We start from the raw sequence: 20914 nt of genomic DNA on the forward strand, positions 1-20914 counted from the left end.
CGTGCCACAAAACATTTGTTTAACAGTTTAGATAATTTGATCAGTTGTTGGTTGAATTGGTAATGGCTGAGATTAACGAGACAATATGTGGTTGTATGGTTTAAATCTAACTTTTTAGATCAGCAGGTCAGAATTCAGGTCTGCAGCAGTAAGGTTCTGCCAAGATTGTTGCTTTTATATCAATGACAACTAATTTTCATCAAATCTTTTTTTCATTCACATCCCCCTCCAGAAACACCCCACCCAAAGAAAGCTCCCACCTCACCAATCGCAGGGTCTCTAGTTAGGGGGAAACATCAAATTGACAGTAACATTTTTTAGTTCTAATTTCAGGTCTAATGAAGGAAAGGGTGGAATGCTCTCTCCGGGTCGGGAATGAGATCCTTCCCCAAGTGGAGGAGTTCAAGTATCTCGGGGTCTTGTTCACGAGTGAGGGACGAATGGAGCGGGAGATTGACGGGCGGATCGGTGCGGCGTCTGCAGTGTTGCGGGCTCTGCACCGACCCGTCGTTGTGAAGAGGGAGCTGAGCCAGAAGGCGAAGCTCTCTATTTACTGGTCAATCTACGTTCCCATCCTCACCTATGGTCACGAGTTGTGGGTAGTGACCGAAAGAACAAGATCGCGAATACAAGCGGCCGAAATGGGTTTCCTCCGCAGGGTGTCTGGGCTCTCCCTTAGAGATAGGGTGAGAAGCTCAGTCATCCGGGAGGGGCTCGGAGTAGAACCGCTGCTCCTCCGCATTGAGAGGAGTCAGATGAGGTGGCTCGGGCATCTGGTTAGGATGCCCCCTGGGCGCCTCCCTGGGGAGGTGTTCCGGGCACGTCCCACTGGGAGGAGACCCCGGGGAAGACCCAGGACACGCTGGAGAGACTATGTCTCTCGGCTGGCCTGGGAACGCCTCGGGGTCCCCCCGGAAGAGCTGGAAGAAGTGGCCGGGGACAGAGACGTCTGGGTTTCTCTGCTCAAGCTGCTGCCCCCGCGACCCGACCCCCGGATAAGCGGCAGATGATGGATGGATGAAGGAAAGGCCAGCAGCATCAGCAGGACCACTGCAGCAGGTCATAATGATACCACAGAGCACTCAAAGAAACTACGAAACTCAAGAGACTTCTGTGAAAAAACAAGACGCACTGCTTGCTTTATGGTCACTTCATTTTTAGAATGACCTTTTAGTCAGTCAGTGATGGCTCACAGACTGATTGTGGAGCTGTCGTCCTGAGAGATGAGGTAGTACAGTGTATTGACAGAATGCACAAGAATTTAAAAAGAGCAGACAGTCTTCAGATGAGGATGGATGACATGAATACAAAAACGAAAAGATGGATAAAATGGGGATAAAGCCAACAAAGTGTAGATCTGAGAATATTCCTGCAAACTAATAATTATTCCACATAAAGCCTAATCAGACCGACGGATAACAAACACCACCGCGATGCTGATTCACTGAACACATATGAACCGTCATTTAGCTCATGCCCCTATTGACTGAGTCTGTTACTATGTCTTGAAAAGGTGTTTACAGATGACCATGCAGTTATTCTATCACCACAACATGTTGATCACTGGTTTCTGCTGCCACGCCATCTCTGTGGTCGTCCGCTTGCTTTGGCCACGCGATCGTGTTCTGCACACGGCCCACAAACCTTAACCAGGCACAGTTCACACACATCCTCTGCTGCTGAAGCAGTCGACAAACTGCAGTGTACAAAGTTCAGGAAGAGGCTCCCGGCTCAAGGCCGCAGAGACTCAGTGAAAGTTACTGACGTGACACTTGACATCGTCTAAGCTCAGAACCGTTCCCTGGTCATTGTTGTTGTTGTGCTTGTGCTTTTTATCAGAGCAGCGGCACAGCTTGTGCTTTATCACCTGAGAGGATTAAAGACAAGAGGTTTAAAAAAGAACAGCAGGGGAATTTAAATGTGATCAAATTGAAATACTCTTAGTCTAAAACTTGAGGAATTTGCCTGTATAACACTAGAAGGAAAAGGACATGACACAAACTAAAGTGAGCAACCTAAATCTTTGCATATATCAGGATTATGCCTCTATGCAAACACTTTCTCACCTCATAAAGGTAGTCGAATATCTCAAGAATAGTCAGTATGCTTGCCCCAATAAAAAGGCCCATCTGACCACCGATATCACCTGGAAAAAAGAGAATATTGTTTAATCGTTTACAGCACGACCAGTGGCTGCACTCATCTGCTGTGCGTAACAAAATACAGCTGTACCTAATAGTCCAGCCACTTCATATGCTTTCTTCTGTTCAATAGTTTCATAGTTGAGAGCCTCAAAGAAGATGTCTAAAACCAGGATATTTTCTCTGCGGAGACAGAATAAACAAGTGAAACCTTTAATGCCTCATTTTAAAGTTGCTCCTGTTGGAGAGGCTGCGGGGGGGATTTTGTACATCTTCATGGGGACACTTCTGTTACTTTAGAGCGACTGATCCAAAGTCTGAAATACGACCATGACGATATCATCGGGGTTATCAGAGTCAGCGTTTGACAGGAAGCTGCAGTTTCAGAAAGGAGGCGGAGCCACCTCTGCATTGAGTGCAGAGTGTATACTATATTGGAAAATCACACAAGGTGGTTTGCTCTCATGTGATTATGAGATGGCCATCATGCAATTTAGAATAGCTGGTTTAACAAAAACAAGTAATAGGGAAGTGATGATTGTTTTGAGCCCACAAAAATGAATACACAACACACGAATCACTGATACTCACTTAATGTACTGCTCAGATTTGTTGTATTTCTTTGCCAGATACTTGGCAGAGGCCTTGCTGGGGATCTTGACGAAGGACAGCTCTTTGCTGTATCTGGTCATGTTGCACGGCGTCTCACACACACAGAAATCATTGTCTCGCTCCACCAAGAAATCTGGAGAGAAGAGAACCACAGCACAGCTTGACCTTTGGATCAGTGCGGCTGTGGCTTAAAGAGGCCATGGAATAAGTGCATGTGGGTGTACTTGTATTATTCATGCTGGAGGGACACAAAATGTGGCAACCTGCCTCCTTACTGAGAAAAAAATCAAGATTTATATAAATAAATTGTTAAATCATAGTATGTATACTTTGTTAAAGGTAAGTTTAAGGGTTAGGTTTAGCCTGTGTCTGCAGGAAATGAATGTGAGTAAATATGATGGCATTTGAAGTGATGGCAACACATCTGTGTATGTGTGTGTTCTTTAATTCAGACATGGCTGAAGCCTCTTTCTTACCAAGAGCTGGGTCAGCACATTCTTTGTACAGCTCGGGGCTGCAGTAAGGTGCATCGCCTGCAGTCAAAGCAACACACACTCGCATCAGTGTTTATTTCTTTTGGACTCCCTCTCTGAAGTCTTTTAAGTAAGTAAGTAGTTCTCTGCAGCAGTGCTCAAAGTAACTCTTTCCTACCAGGCATGTGCACCATGCGACAGTTGCAGTTGTCCACCAGGTAGCGAGTTTCACAGTCGATGCGACAGGCAGTGATGCTGTAGCTGTCAAAGAAGTCAGAGTCCATAGGCGTCACCTTACAGTCACCCCACGGTGGCGGCAGGTAAATCAGCTGCAACAACAACACACTTGTCTGATACTGTATGTAACAAATAATACTTTGGAGAACTGAAAATGGAACAGTCAGAAAATATTAGTTGCAAGTGAAGTGCAAGAAAGAAAATAAAGAACAAGAATGCGACATAAATCAAAAGCATGCTGCCGCCAGTTACAGACGAATAAATCAAGTCAAGATTGCAAACCAATTACATCGTACTGTATTCTACATCTGCATGAATAAAAGGAACACTTTTCAAATGATGGATGTGATACTTCTAATGCATTTCAACTAAAATCTAATAGTTTTGGCAATCGTCCCTCTCAGTCATAATGAAGTAACATTCTCCTAAAATTAACTGATGAAATTTTGAGATTTTTGGGCTTTTGGAAAAAAAAAAAAGCCTTATTTTAAGTGATCAACCAGTATAGTTCCATGTTAACGTTGATTAGTTGTATTCACCTATTCTCATTCTCTGATTCCAGAGTTTTTGCTTTTATATTTGATGAGTTTGTTTTTGGGATAAAATAATCTTGTTTTAACAGGTTGCTTTAATATCTTTGCTGCGTATAATATTGCTTTAACTGTTAAGATTGATGGAGGTGGAAAAATTGCATCACCAGTTGCATTATATAGTTTTACAACAGTTTGTACCCGCTGTTCCTGGCAGGACACAAATGTCTGGAACCCAGGTGCCACCCCGAAGCCAAGCTGGTCAATGAAGGACGGCTCGTCCTGACTGTGAATCTGAACTTTGATCCCGGCTTCAAACGAAGTCTCATCTGCAGGAAAACAAAGGTTGAGAATATGTGGTGATTGTGAGAAAGTATTTTATGAATTAATCCAGACACTTGGAAGAGTTTTATCTCTTAGTCTCACAATGTGAGATATTAACGCCCACGTAAGCCACCCCAGCAACACCGTCAAACTGCTGACCAAGAGAAAGGTGCAGGTGCCAAGAGAAAGGTGCAGCCCTAACCTGTTTCTCCCCAGACTGGCAGGTATTCATCCTGCTGAATGTCCAGCATGAGCTCGAGCCCGTTACCCATGCCTCCTTTGGTGGTGATGAGGGGAGGACGTCCATCACCGCCAGCGTTAAAGGTGTAACACTTCCCATAGCGAGTGAAGACCTGAGAGACACAAAAGAGAGGTTAGATCTACATACTGTTAGAGGACTTTACTATGCTTTTCCACTGGGGGTCAGTGTAGGACTCTTCTAATATTCTAACGCCGTGTGTGTTGGAACATATGGGCACATGACAGATATTGTAAGAGAGAAACAGAGAGAGGGAAAAGTGTGACCAAAAGAGGAATGAGAGGGAGAGTGAAGGAGCAAATGGGAAAAAGGAGGTGTAAGTTACACAATCAAGCCAGTGTGGCGATGGAGCGTGGCACAGTGGTGATTTAACGTTTCCTTGCTCACTCTTTATGGCACTTATAATGGACTTGATGTTACCATGGAGACCAAGCATCCCGGCCAGTAAGAATATAGCCTTGATTTTAAAGGAGAGCTGAGGCACAGATGTTAAAATGAGCTGCTAAGAGTAACAGCAGCAAAGACCCATATGATCGACAGAAAGCTAACTTACTGCATTAGGCTTTGCAGGAATCTAGCATTAGACTGTGGAGTGTTGTGTGAGTCACATAGCCCATGCAGAGATAGTGGGAGAGTGATGGAGGGTTGGGATGCAAAGTGAAAAAGACAGAGAGATAGAGGGAGTTTAACTGCTAATGCTTGGAGCAAGCTATTGTTCAGCATTTTTGTCACAGTCTGACATATCTATGATTAGAAATAGAAAAAAACACCCAAGTAATTGTCGAGAAAGAGTTTGGATATTGCCAACGGCAGTGTAAACATTTAGGCCATCTATCAAGTAAAGTCAGCAAGGGATTGCTGCTGTTTGCAGCAGATGCAGACATTAATCCTGAAATGGGAAGAAAAAACCACACTCAGCACTAAAAAAGGCAAATGATAGGCGCAAATGATGTGTTCACACATAGACTCGCCCAGCTTTGCATTAGTGAGTGCAACAGTATGAACATCATCCACACCTTCTGAAAAATCTCCATATTTAAGCTTATAACAAGGAGCTACTCATCAGCTGGGCTGTCATTAACCACTAAATAAATCCTAGTGCCTGTCTGTGAGTGTCTGATGATATACTGCAAAGTGTTAAACTGAATGTTAGGGAAACCTATTAAAAAAAGATCCTGTAGATGTGGATTTAAAAGTCATGGATTTAAATACTAAACAAATGGCCTCTATGCCCCCAGAGGAGAAAGTGGGCCAAAAATGGAACAAAAATGTAAATCTAAGCAGAAAAAGATGTCAGCTTATGTATGAGTATGTCTTTAAGTGCCACAATCATGAAGATTTAATGAAGGGCCAGTTAAACAGGGAGCAGTAAGATAACTTTATGACTTACAGGTACTTGAGGGAAAACAACATGTAAAATTGTCCATTAAGGGTTTAAGGAACATCATACAACTCCCATGTTAACAGAGCTTACAATGCTAACACAAAGCATACATGTAATGTTTGCCATGTTCATTTAAGTTTTTTTTCATACAAAGAATGGCTGGAACTATTTGGGCATAAACAGTTTCTGCCACAATTAAAAGATGACAGAATTACTAAAGTAATGATGTCATTTTGCATATGATAATATGCAAACCCATGATATTTTTACTGAGATACCCTACTTGAAAACACAAATATGTCTATGAAACTATGGAAGCAATACAGTCTCAATAGCTATGTTGATCTACATTATAAGCTTAAAATAGCATGTTTTTATAATTTTTTTGTTTTAATGCCAAACAGATGGAATCCCATTTTATTGGGTGAAGTGAACTGTATACTATATTCTGCCAGGCGTGTTTGAGTTTTTCCATAAACTGTAATCACATGTATAATTTTTAAAAAAATTGTTAGAACCTTATTCTCTTTTTTTCTTCAGATGTTCTGACAAGTCACAAAGTTGCATGGGAGAAAAAAAAGCCACAAGACACATATCCCAGCTTATTTGTATTTCCCATGGCATAGACTCCCAACAGCCAAGGGAATTATGCCGTGACACCACATGAACACTGGCCAGACGGCACTAATCGCCACAGGAACCTTTTGTCATTGAGACCCGTTGCTAAAATTTACACGTCAGCCACGTAAACAGTGGGAACAACATTGCCCAACTAACACAAAGTGCAAATACAACCTGAATACAGTGATTGCGCGAAACATCACAGCAATCCTGTCGGTAAAGGATGCAAGTGTGGAAATAGTTCAGTCAGGAACCAAGTGATAGCTCAAATGACAGACTGACAGCGCCGTCCCTTGGGCCATGCCGCCATCATGACTTAAAATCATCCATTAGACACAGTACTCCTTTTTGCTGTCTTCTTCCAGCCTCTACACACTCATTTGCACTTACTGATCACAGATTCCTTATGGAATCTTTGGACTTCTGTAAAAGAGGAAAAGCGCTGCCCTTTTCCCACAAAAGAAAGGATAAATGTGTCAGATCATCCAGTGGCTGCACTTCATGAATAAATCAATCATTACATAAAAGTTCAATCATGTATTTAAGAAGTGCACAATGTTCTCCGGCAGCTTGATCAATACACAGATGTGAGTTGATGTCAGTTAACACTTGTTCTCTGCTTTTTGTTCAACAGTTGATGTTGTGACAAAGGTGCTGAGAATAAAACATGTAGAACGAAAAAAATCTGCCCGGCGTGTACACTGCAGGCTGCCTTTTACTGCAAATAAATAAATGATTGCACACATATGAAAAAAAAGCTTTTCAACTGCAGAAATCACATGGAACACAAGATGACAAGTTTTACACCAAAGACAAAGTTTTCCCTCTATTTCTAAGGGGTTTTAAACAGCAAAATTGACATAATCTACATAATTTTATTGATCACATACTGCAGTTTAAACAGACTGATCTTCAAAGCTCTGTGATCAGAACTGTCACTCAAACACAATTTTTCATGTAATCCCACGTACGTATGGAAAGCACTCAGCAAAGCTCAGCAGTAATAAATCATTATGCACATAATTATATGTGTCTGTTTCTATAACCACACCCGATTTTAAGAGAATCTCTAAATGACAAATCCATACACGTTGCCATCCATTTAGCAAGGTCTTAATACAGTGTTGCAGTCTGTGACCAACTAAAAGACATCTCAGCAGGCTAAGTTCAATCCATTAGTGCTCTCTTGTTTTATGGGGATGTTTTCAAAGACTTGAAAGCTGTCTCGCTAAAGTGCAAACACTTTTACTGTTATTAGGCAGTAAGCTGTAACAGCCACCCCTGGGAAAATGCTGTTTAAATGCAAATGCAGGCAAAGAAATATCCATAGTGACCGGTGCAAAAATAAACAAATAATTATACTGATAATATTAATATTATTAGAGAAGAAAATAAATAAAACTAAACACATGTGCATAGTTGTGACATGCTATTGTGCAACTCAGGTCTGTGATCTGATAAAGATTTCAGTTGACCTGGAAAAATTTGGAAATTTCACACTTTAATGCTTTCCTTCATCCATGAATAAACTTACAAAAGAAATAAAAGGATTTGTATTATTGGGGGAAAGAATGTTTTCAGTCATGCTTGTGGCTCTGTCGGGCAGTAGTCAGTGCTGCTTTACGCTAAAGTTCAACGTCATCAAGCTAACATGTACCCAGTGCTACAATGTTGCTGTTCAGCATATTATTTACAATTTTTACCTTTTTAATTTATGCTAGCTAACCCCGAACCCCGAGCACAGCTGCTGCTGATGGAATTATGTGCGAAGTATTTGGCTGCACATCAGGAAGACAGATTTACAAGGACATCAGTAACTCTGTGTCCTGTGTTAATTGTCTCTCTTATTACATGCAAAATATATCAAAGGATCTCACTGCTCACTTCACTGTTTGCTAGCTGGTAACGATCAGAGCAATAATATTAGTGGAGAGTTTGGAGTGTTTTTGATTTGTGAGGAACAAAAACTCAGTTTACATTTCGAAATAATGTTGCTGAGGAGTAATCACCATCCTCTTCCTCCTGATCCAACAATAAGTGTGGGAGAGCTGAGCAGGTCTGTATTGTGAGATTGTTCAAAAACTCAAATGTGTTACAACTTAAAGAAAGAGGCAAAGCCAGCATGGACAAGTCTGTAGTGTGAATGTATGTTATGATTTTTCCTAAATTTACCATACAGTATAAGGGATGGTGTTTAATTCAACAGACCAGCAAACTTTGCTGGCTGTTCCCCACAATGCAAAGCCCCGATAAAATCTTGACAGCTTGACAGTGAGATCCTCATGTCAGTGTTGGACAAAAAGTTCAACTTGTGTTTCCAACGGAATTTTCCCAGGAGAAGAAATACCAAGCGAACAAAATCGAGCCCTTGTTACATTTGCATGCATCACTCTTTCATTTTTGGACAAAACATTGAATTAAACTTTTCTAACTTCTCTTTTCAGAGAGTAAAATATGCAACAGAAAGCTGCCTCAGCCTGACTTAACAAAATGATTAGTTTCATTCAGCTTATTAAAGGCGGTTTCAAACTCAGCCTTAGAATTTGCTCACTGATATTAGCTGAACAGACGTTCTAGTATTTCTAAGATAAATGTATCAGAGCCATCTATTTCCAAACTCTCTGTATGAATAGGTGACTCACCATGCTAATAACCTGTTTTGGATTGAACAGAGAGCCATTCCAAAGAGAAAATAATATATAGGCAGAGGACTGAAAGCCAGAGCAGAACATTTCTGTGTGTGTTTGTGCAATAATGATGCCCAGAATATAGAATATTCTGAGTCACTTGTTAATGCAAAGAAGATGAGAAACATGCAAGGCTATGTTGAGGGGAAGTGCAGAGGGCGTTCTGAGGAGAGCAGATAACTAAATGCTTCATTCACACACGTTTAGTCTTAATTAGAAACCAAAGACCGTCCTGCGCTGCTGTGATACCTGTTGTGAAGATATGTGGCAGCTTTGTACCTGTAATCTCAAAAAGGTAAAAAAAAAGTGAAAATCACAAGCTTCATAGTAACCCAGTTTGTATTACAGGATTACGTTTATGACCTGAGCTCTGCCGGGTCTAACAGGTGCTGTTCATGTTTCTAAAACTGAATAAAACATAGGTAGCAATACTGATCATTTATTTTATTTCAATGTGTCCTGACCAGCAATTATTATTGTGATTTGTTTTGTTATAGAAACTCGTATAGGAGTAGTTTGCACCCCACGGCAGCTTGGTGGTGACTCTACGCAGACATTAACCATAGATTATATGATTTAATTTTAACCGTATATTAACTTAACACAAATAATACCTTTTTACGATAAATAATACATGATTGGTGATTGAAAAAATTCACTATTCACTATTAACAGATGTTTGAAGGAGTACATTTAGCTCTGACTCTGTCCCACAATAACATGGAAATCACGTAAATCCTTGACCAAATATAAGTGATTTTCTTTTTGGATTGATTATTCTTTGATGTATGAGCCTAAACTAATTATTTCTATAGTCTGTGGTGCATCATGTATTAGCAGCAGGCTACAGAATGTATCTGTTGGTGAATCAAGACAACTACTGAATGGATGGTTCCCATGGCAACGTGACGCACAGCCTACATGCTGTTTTTACTGCAACTGAAAAGACACTTTGGTAGGTCAAGAGGTTTGGGAGGTGAATATAGGTTATTCATTCAGCTGAGAATCTGCACCATAAGCTGTTAATTCAAATCTGAGTTTGGGTCAAGAAAGGGGATTTTAGTGTAGATTCAAATCCCTGGTGAGTCAGATATTTTATAAATTACTCACTGAAAAGATGTCGAGAGTCAACATTGGATTGTGGTTAAATTTAGAGATTAAAACGGCAAAATTCAATCAACATCTATGGCCCACTGACTGTCTTTTAAAATTATGGTTCTATGGGTTAGGTGGATTATCACTCAGTCAGGCTATTACAATCTGATGTTTGTTCAATGTCAGTTATGCATTTGAATTGTCTTACAGTGTCAGACATCAAATTTCAATATCCTGATGACATTCAAATAAATTTTCTGTCTGGAATATCATTAGAACGAGAATCAGTGAAAGTCTTTTTTTTTTTCAGATGATTTAATCCAAAACTCAAATGAGTTCAGCCTAAATTAACACAGTGATATTGTCAGGTTACGAGAGAACCGCCTTTGTGACATCAAAAGCTCAACATAACTCGCTAAGCAACTGATGTCAAAGGTAATCTCAAAGTAACAGGTTAAGAAAGCATGCTGATCTCAAAGCAAGAGTTATTTAGCATCATAAAGGTGGATCTCTTTCCCGCGATCACAATGAAAACTTATGCTGAAAACAGAACTCGATGGCATTCTAGAGAACAAAATCAGATAACAGAAACATTTAACTGTCATCAGTCAAGCATATCTTGCAGTAAATCAGTTCTGCTGCAACCGTCATGTAAAGTGACTCAAGAGTTTAGTGTATTGATCTAATGTTGATGAAATGTTGGCATTTTGCGCGTTCCTATATTACCAACCTAATTCAAATGTTTTTTCACCACTGAGTTGATCAAGCATGGATTTAATAAGCTTTACCAAAAAGCAACAATTTGTAACATTTTTAACAAAAAAAAAAAGAAATTAAAAAATTCTCTGCATGTGTACACATCTCTGCAATAGAACACAGACTGAAAGAGTGATTATTCAAATGGCATTTTAAAGAACATCTAATTAATAAGATCAATATCACTTTTATTTAGCCTAAAATCCAAAGTCATTTTCACCTATCTGTGTCAGAGGTGTAATGAGTTATTTTTATGGGAGCACGCACAGAGCCTGAGGAGAAGGAGTTGACAAGTAAAGTTGATAGCTATTACTGCGATACTGAACATCTCGAGTTTTAAGTTTTAGTCGAGCAAGTGAATACAAAGAGAGCTGGGATATCTTGAACACAGTTTCTAACACGTCCCTCAGCTAAACCTGACACACTTTCACAGGTGAGGCTAATTGAGATAATCGTTAAACAGATAAACAAAGAAGCCAAAGCACAATTTAAACACTGCTGTACTGCCACCACATGGCCAACAGAGATGCGAAGGGACACAACACCTTCCTCCTTAAAAGGATTCATTTAAGAATACACAAATACAGAAAGTAGCTGCCACAGATCCAAAGGTCAACCAGGTAAAATCAGTCCAACACTCCAGTTACATAAGGAAGAAACATACTGATCAAATAAATGGCTTGAGCCACCACACACTCTCCTAAATATTGAATATTTTTCCCGCAGCACAGAGATTGTCAACAAATAGGTCTTGACTTATGAATTGCTTTGTATATTCGCAGATGCTCTCCACAGTTGCAAAGAGAACTACAGCAAAGCTGAATATCAAATAGTTCAAGAGGACTTGCAGAATCATATGTGATGGAACAGCTCGTGAAAAATCACCCAAAGTTGCCACGCTTTACACACGTACTAGTAATGTGGCATATGCAAAACGGAGCGCAGCACCCACAAACCTTAAAGGATACCTCACACAAAGTTACACATTACATACAAGTTGAAACAAGGAACCTAACCAAAAGCAAACTGCTGTCTGCAGAGGATTCAATTCAAAATAGAGCACAATGAGTTCCAAAAACAAAAGACAACTGCTGCAAGCTTTACAGTATTTTCACCTTCACAGCTGAAACCAATTGGGATTATCAGGACAATAAAGTCAAATGCACAGCCTCAAGACTCTTGTACTGCCACTGCAGCTCCAGGGGGGATTTAAACAACAACAACATCACTGTGTTTCACTATGAATGCATGTACAAAATTGGCAGTTGTACCCGAACAACAGAAAAAAAAGTGTGTATGTCAAGGATTGTTTACAGGAATCCTCACGTGTATCCGAGGCTGTCTGCTCAGGCAGTGATTGCTAGCAGGATAAATTCTGGTTGCTTATGATAAGAACAATACATTCTTCAGGTATGAATGACTCTAGAGGATCAACCATTTCTTCTATCTCTTGTTGTTTTGTTCCTCTACTTTTTTTGTTACAAAAGTGAGAATAACGAACGAGAATTGATCACTGAAGAAACTCATCCAGTGCACGGACAGGTGGGGGTGGTACTGGGCAAAGAGTGGCGCCGCCTTATGATACCCTAATCGTTTTGGATGTTATTGACAACAGAGTAGAATCTATTAATTCTACAGCTAAACTTCTCTGCTGCTTGAAGAAAATGAATGTTTATCTGAAATGAATCCTCCATCAGTCTATCTTCTGCCTTACCAGTTTTATAGATAAAATGTCATAAAACCTGTTCGACTGTTGTGAGGAGTTTTTTCCCCCTTCTTATATGGGATTTTACCTACCAGCCTCCACACAATAAAAATATCTCGTTCCCTCCTATGTTTCCTTCCTCCCTGGTCTGCGCTGCTCTTCCATGGTTCCCCTGTGCCCCCTAAACTATGATGTTCCTCTCCCTGTAGATTCCACTACATCTCCTGCCCCACTTTGCCACCCACCCCTGCCTCATTTGATGAATATTTCACAGGCCTGCAGAGATAGGCATCCTCCTCTCCCATTTTATTCTCAGACACCGTCCAGCTCTCAGTACCTATCACCTTCAGAGACGATAGCATCATAGCGCCGAGTAAGGGGCATCTCAGGAGACCGTGAGAAAGCATATCGTATGAAGAAAAATGGAAATGTCTGTTCACTTAAGTATTATTTGGTTCTGAGTGATGCCCTGCACTAGAAAAAAAAGGAATTGTGCTGACTTTAGCTCTATCACAGTGTTTGAGTGAGTTTGATTCGGCAGACAATATAAAACAAGATGACAACACCTCACATGTGAGAAGAGGCGAGGGCTATGTTGTCCAGTGATGGAAGACGTGTTCAAATTCTTCATGCAACCAAGACATAGATCCAAAAATATGCCATTACAAATAACAGCCCCAAATTGATATACTTACTAAATAATACTAAAGGTTCAGCTATACGGCCTGGCAGAATGTTTATTAGATTGTTTGTACTGATCCATTATCCCTGGTGCTGCAATGATTAGTCAGTTAATTAGTCACTCAGCAGAAAAATATAATTCCACGCTAGTTTTATGATTAGTTTACAGTTTAAGAGCATTCATGAGAAAATATCCTCATTATTATCATAATTAAGCCCCAGTGGACTTGCTGCGTTTCTTTCACCCATTGGAAAGCAAACGTTATATTTGGTTTTGGATCAAACACGGCATTTTAATATGTCAGCAGGACTTAAAAAAATTTGATGGGCATTTTTTTGTCTCCATATTTTCAGTCAGAAGTCAGTAGATCATGATTATTAAGTTTATCATTAAGATTATCTGTTAGCATAGACAGATCTGGTTGTTCATTGCAAATTTAACACATTTGGGTTTTTGGACTGTTGGCCAGAGAAACCAAGACGTCTGAAGCTGTTTTCTTTGGTTCTGGGAAACTGCAGTACCAGTGCTTCATTGCCATGTGGATAAATGGTCTGAATTGAATCAGTGGCAAATTAAAGAGGCCCTTTCGGAAAAAAAGAAAGAGGAGATTAACAACATAATAACTGATCAAGCTGAAACAGCAGAGCCTGTGGGCCATTGTCTGTCTCCGAAGACAAGTAATTGTTGTTTCACTGCAACCCCTGGTCTCCACAGTGGATGAAGTTGCAGTGGCACAACACACGGAGAGGAAATAACCTCCCGAGGGAAGACTCCTTTGACTTTTCCCACTTTTGTCTGCTGTTTGCTGAAATTAGGAAAGGAGGATATTTTGTTAAAGAAGGAGAAAAGAATACTTTTACAGGCTGCCAGGCTTTAAATTGGTCTTGTGAATTTCAGTGGCAGATGTAAACGCTGGTTCCCATTCACACAGAGTTGTTTAAGCTTTTGCAGTAAGTAGAAACGCTCTTCTTCTCGCTCATGTTCCAAATGAGGAAAATAGATCAGAGTGAGGTGGTAGATAGCAGGCTGGAGACAGTGTGACACTGTAAGTGATGTAGATGTTAAGTTTATTTTTGTGATATAATTATGTTAAACCAAATTATCTACAATGGCAGCTTGAAAGTGCTTATATGCAGCTGGCAAATTGTGACATGTAATATCAGTCTCAGCACTGCACCACCCACTGCAAGCCCATCCCCGGTGCCAAACCTTGATGCAGCAGATCCATATGGGATGCTAAAACCTCCTCTGCCTGTCTTCTCCCTGTATGTCTCAATCATCATAGTCGCCTACAAATCTGTCAGCACGCTTGTGCCAGCCTTGTGCAGGTCCCACGCTCGAGCTCTGCTGTGAGAGAAATGGCATGTAGGCAGTGAAGCCATCACAGCAGCAACTAGCAGCGCTGTAACTCCAGCACGCACCGCCCTCATGTCACACAGCTGAGTAAACATCGAGGGATAAATAGCCCTGGGCTGAGCCAAAGGGGAAGAGGCATTACTACGGCTGAGGGCGTTTTCAGTTTTCAGACAGGGTTCGACTGGGATTAAATCATTATGTGTGGAATGTGAAAGCACCAATTATCCATTTTTATATCTCAAACACATAACTACCTTTCGAGTAAAACGGTGATGAAATGATCAACAAAATATAGCTGAGACTGCTGAGCTGAAAAAAAGAAAATTCTTATGAACCGGACCTGTTACTGCAGCTGCGAGGAAGTCCACATTATTGCTTGTGACAGCCGTAGAAGTGTCTGTGAGGTTTCCCTTAGGATGCAGAAGCAGCTCCTTCACAACAACCGAGGGAGGTGGAGACCATTGTAGGGTAGGTGATGGGTAATATTCACTCAGGGTTCATAACTGCAATCTTGAAATTTATGCACCCATGTATTTGAAATTGGACACGATCCTTCAAAAGCTGAAAGAGTGATAAAGCTATTTTCATCAGAAGATTTTCTTCTCCCAAACTTTGCTCACATCTCCATTGTAGAGATTCAGAGAGATAAAAATGTACTCATTTGGGTACATTAAGACAAGCTGTGCAAGTTGCCATGATTTTTACCATGATTAATTCCCTTGAAAATACACCTGCTACATCAGAATGCCATTAACTAATCACAGCTCAACATTCAGTAACATCTCCCCAGTGAATCTGATTGGACTTCTCCGCTCTCTGGTATTGAGCACCACATTGTGCAGCTGGATATCAGCCATCTTCACAAACAGGCCTCAGACAGTTCAGATTAACAGTCAAACTCTTTCACTGGTCCCACCAGATTTGTGAGCTCCTTCCCGTCTTGTTCCCTCTGTAGACTTATGACAGACTTATGACAACATCTGCTGCTGGACCAGAGTTAGGACCAATTTCTTTCCTTGGGCTGTGAGATCATTTAGTTGACACTAATGATATAGTGAAATGAAGGGTATTGTCTCTTGTTATTGACTGAGCATCACTCTTTTTGAATTGTGATAATCAATCTTGACGAATTAGCTGTCTAGCGCGGTTACATGCCGGTGTGAGGATGAGGTTCTTTTGCATTTAGTGTGTTTATACCAAAAAAGTCTTACAAAGATCACAATGTCTTCTGTACTAACCACAGAGTGTTGCATGAAATAAGATGGTTCTGCAGTTATTCATTTCTTTTTTGAGACTTCTTTAGTTTGTATGTGCAGCTCTGATAAAAGACTGAGTCAGTTTCAGTATTTCAGTTATGTTGCGTGGATTAATCTTTTTCATGACTGAGGATTTCCTATGCTTAAGATATTTTCTTTTCAGATTCTAAGAAGGAATTCTTAATATTCTTGAGAATAAAATTAGTAGGAATTAGGAAGCTAATAGATGATTTACTTGATACACTTGTAATATTATACTGTTACATGAGCATTTTTTTCTGTGGCCTAAAGCAGTCTTAAGTCCAAATAAATGTATTGGTAACAGGCATTCTTGGCACCATTCTTAGCATGATTTCTACATGCGCAGGGTGCCTTTAGAGTGTTACTTTTATTTGGGCTTGGTCTTCCAAAATGATAATGTAAAAGTCCTCATGGCTACACGGAAAATGTTGGTGAAGCTTTCCTCGATAAAATGCGTTTTAATGTGTTCTCCAACTTCTAACCACGATATTGAAGTTGTAAACTATGATTCAAGAGCAAAGACTGAGCTTCACATTACTTGCTGTACTTATATAGGTATTACTGACCTCTCTGTCTTTGCTTGTATCAGTTCTCAAGACCTTCCCACCCCACAAACCCCTCTCTTTCCTCCTTTTTATTCAGGAATTGGAGTCAAGGAGCTGATGGCTCCAAAGGTGTACCTTCACCCTGAACTTTGCTCCTCTAACCAGAAGTTCTCCATATTCCATAACTTTATTCATCCCTCCCTCCAGTTAGTCCTCAATTAATCACCTAACTCTACCATGGTGTGGTGTTTGCTAGCAAATCAAACCTTAACCATGTTCTCTTCTTGTGTAAAAGGTATGTGAAGTTGTAGTAGACCACAGGAAGTCATAATAAAAACCTATTGAATTAAAAGAAGGAAGGTAAAAATGCAATCCGAAGTTTGCTTTCGAATACAACTCAAATGTTTGAGAGTCTGGTGACTATATCCTCCAACCTGCTTAATTAAGCGAACTAGGTTACTTCATAGTAGAATGATGTATCTATATTTATCTTCTTTCAGCCGGAGTGTGGCTATGGCAGGTTTCAGATAGATGCGATGCGCTAACCCTCAACGTTGGGCGAAGCGGACTTTTAAAATTGTAACAACAATCAGTCACCTCAGCAGGCCCACTATCAGTCAGGCAGTTGGCTCACAAACAGAGTTTTCAGCATGAAAAGTTCAAACTATTTTTTAACTTCCCACCGCAATCTACGCCACCCAAGCAAAGAAGCAAAGACTCAGAAGTCACTGGAGGAGGTTACCCTGATCCAAGTGGATGATAAGTGAGACTAGTGTTTCTTAAAACACGCATGTGAGAATCCTGCCTTGCCACTGCGGCAGGATGACTGTAGTCATGCAGCTGACAAGCAGTTCCTGTTCATCAAAAAGCGATGGTGAAAGGGTACCTTGTGCACTGAAAACTAATGCAAGGGGCTATTGACCAATAGTCTGTATAAGAAGAGTTCAGATTCAGTGCTACAGTGTATAATGGGTCACAATAAACTGTGCCACTGTAGAGTCTAATAATGGCGGGTCATTTCTGAGTTTAAATGCGTCTCCAGAGTCAGATGATTGCGTGTCTGTCTGGCTGCAGAGATGGAGACGAAAGGTTGTATGTGTATGAAGCATAATTACCTGTAATAGAAGCTGACATACTGATTGCTAATAATGGGTAGAAAATGTATTGATAGTTACTGTGCGTGTGTCTGTCCATGTGTGTGGTCTGTTGAATATTCAGATCATGTGGAAGTCTCTTCAATGCATGTCTAATCATTTTCAGTGCGTAATAATGAGCTGTAATCACCTCCAAGCAGCATGAGGGGAAAATTCATGTCGTAGAACCAAAAGGCTGTCACAGAGCATTTCAACTGACACCTGACTTGAACTCAGTAATGGACTCAGGGGGCTGTTGAAATTGTACGTTTCACTTTCCATACACTCTTCTCACAATCCACACTGACTTTAATCATTATAGTCTTTGCTTGCCTGATGGAATTGTTAGTCGCGTTTAAGTTGTTTAAGTTGTTGACAGTCACTGTCACCATTTTGCTTCGGCTGTGTGCGTTGCAAACACTACGAGACCTCAACTCACAAAACTGTGTGTGCTAAGCAACATGGTGTCAGACAGCTTCCCTGGATAAAGCCTCATAAATAATTCAAACATTGTGCTCTGGTGAGATAAATACTGTATGTACGGACGTTCGGTAATAGAAGGTAACAGTGGAGATTCCCTCTTAACACACACCTTATACAATCCAGTCTAATTGCACAGTATAGTACTCCTGGTTTTATTTTAGGCAGAGGATGGTGTTTCAACATCTGAGTGGCTGTAATAAAGCAGCAGAGCTCCTGTGGGGGATGAGTTGTGACCAGCTTGTACAGTAGATACTGTCCTGTGCTGGGAGCTGGACAGCAGAAAGTCATTGCAAACAGCCCCAAGCTTTTGTTTACCAGACAATTTGATCACTGGGGACTACATCCCAGCAGAGGAGGAGCAAACAGTCACCCTCATTAATAAGAAAACATCAAACGACACAGATAGAGGTGCTGCTGGCACACATCCCCCCTTGGGGAAGAGAAACTTTCTGCCTCTTTGCAGCCAACGAACCCTTCTTTCATTAAACATCTTTCATTTTAATATTCTCAAAATATTAACATGCAAAGGTGGGATGAACCACAATTAATGAATGCAGCCATTTGAGGGACTCCTGTCACTTTTCGGTGCAGTTTAGAGGGCGGGAGAATCGTCAGGAGGGAAAACAGGCCCTGTGGCTCTACCCCAGGAGTGAACCTCCTCCATGTGACAAATTTCACACTCCGCTGAGAAAAATCCACTGAGACTTTAGAATTCTCAGCTTGTCACATACTGTTGCTGGATACCAAGAGATTAATTCATTTTGCAGATAACGCATATAAGCAACTCCATCTTTCCAACACACTGCATTCACATTCACCTGCCCGATTTAAAAGTGACAACAAAGAAGGATTCCAGCTGGGGGGCAAAATGAGCCTACAGATCACAGGCACACAGAGATCGGCACGTTGCACAAACCGCCCTATTTGGATGCTGAAACACACTATACAGTATCAACATAGTTATATATACTTTGGCTATAATGGCATGGGACCATTATTAAATACATCATAATCGTGCTTTTCAAAGAGGTATAAATCAGGCAGCGTTGAAATTATATTACAAGACAAGATAGAAATTCTTTGGATGAATTGTTTCTTTTTAAACATACAGCACTTGCCTACATGCCTACCATCTATTTCCATTCTGATAGAAAATGCGTTTCACTCTTGGATTATGAAGAGGAAAGAGCCTCTGTTCAATGTTCTTCTTTTTGTTGTGCACAGTGTTTCAAGCAATCGATCTCTTGTTTTATTTGCCTCACTCTGCGTGTGATTCTTTGTGTGTGTAGGTCAGGGGGGAAGGGGGTTGGTGTGTTTACCGTTACGGCACGCTCGGCTACCCTGCTGTTGGAGAGAAAAGGACAGCAGGCGCTGGCACAAACATCGCAGGAAAACAACGCACGCACGCTTTTGAAGTCCGAGGTATATCAATTGTATTTGTCGCTTTTCACTGAAGAAAACAATGCCCAAGTGTTTGTTCTATTTGTTCTTTAATAGTCTTTTTTATTATCAAAAGAAAGGAGAAAATCTGTTGCCGGGGAAAGATCGGAATTGTTTTTTTACTTACAGCCTTAGATGAATGTGTTGGTGTCAGTGTTTAATGGCAGCCGGTAGTCTGTCAGCTTTCAAGCCCTGTTCAGACAGTGGTCTGGTACTGGTTGTATTCAGGAGAAATTACCACCTGAGAATTTATTTACAATTCTGCAATAAAGAAGTGCAACAACTCCGTTTGTCTTTAAACTTCAGGAAAGCAGCACAGGTTTTGCTTTCACAGTGGTTCGACTTTTGAGGAGATTCGTAGGCAGGAGGGCTGGTGTAAATTTAATCAGTTAAAGACACATTATTTTCAGTGTCTTTATCCCAAAAAAGAAACCGACAAAGATCAAACACTTGGTGACTTGGTTACATCCAATGTAGTACAATCAAATAAAGATTGCCGGTGATGTGTGCTGCACACAGTATTCATTCTTCTACAGTTCAGCTTTTGTTATTTGATGTATTCTCTGCTTGAGGGATAATTTACACTCCAGTCCTGTATGTCTTAGTCATGTTTCTAAAGACACATTATCCCAAGATAAGTCAGGAAACAAGCAAACAACACGGGTACATTTGAAAAACGTTGCCTCATTCAGAACTTTTGACATGTTTTAATAGAAATGTCCAAATATTAGACCACCTCCACATTTTCTACTTTCTGGCTCTTTCATGGTTATCATTCTGTCTGCGAGCACATGGCAACAGAAGAGAGGAGGAGATGCTCAACTGCTAGTTGAGATCACAATCAGTGCTATTGCGTAGTGTGTGTGTGTGTGTGTGCTGTTGTTATCTCTTCAGAACCTTTTTTGAACACTGATCCTTGCAGTGCTAGTAGCCCTCATGGAGACCAATGCCTGGTCCTAATGAGACATTTCTAAGGCCCCTGTGAGGCATGAGGTATTAAATGGTTATGGTTAAGTTTTGGCGATCATCTTACATCCACATTTAATAGAATAACACCAGTTTCTCAATATAATAGCTAGAAGCTGTAGATTTCTGACTCGGAATATTATTTTCCACTTATGAGATCAGTTTTCGAATACAGTTATAAATTAACAAGTGACTAAATGAATGCTGA

The 20914-nt window shown here is 40.6% G+C and overlaps 1 protein-coding gene across 1 annotated transcript in view; it reads right to left on the minus strand.

The window, feature by feature from the left end:
• Window positions 1-1023: 1023 nt before the first annotated feature.
• LOC140272291 (acid-sensing ion channel 1A-like) overlaps window positions 1024-20914 on the minus strand; it is a 45140-nt gene continuing 25249 nt past the window's right edge. The window contains exons 3-10 of the mRNA XM_072367684.1: window positions 4520-4670; window positions 4195-4322; window positions 3405-3555; window positions 3230-3286; window positions 2733-2886; window positions 2233-2324; window positions 2067-2146; window positions 1024-1867 (exon numbers count right to left, since the gene is read on the minus strand). Coding sequence (XP_072223785.1) covers window positions 1748-1867; window positions 2067-2146; window positions 2233-2324; window positions 2733-2886; window positions 3230-3286; window positions 3405-3555; window positions 4195-4322; window positions 4520-4670 — 933 coding nt within the window. The 3' untranslated portion in view covers window positions 1024-1747. The remainder of the gene's footprint in view (window positions 1868-2066; window positions 2147-2232; window positions 2325-2732; window positions 2887-3229; window positions 3287-3404; window positions 3556-4194; window positions 4323-4519; window positions 4671-20914) is intronic.

This window comes from Leuresthes tenuis, unplaced genomic scaffold (genome assembly GCF_036924035.1).
Source record: "Leuresthes tenuis unplaced genomic scaffold, fLeuTen1.0.hap1 SCAF_16, whole genome shotgun sequence".
NCBI lineage: Eukaryota > Metazoa > Chordata > Actinopteri > Atheriniformes > Atherinopsidae > Leuresthes > Leuresthes tenuis.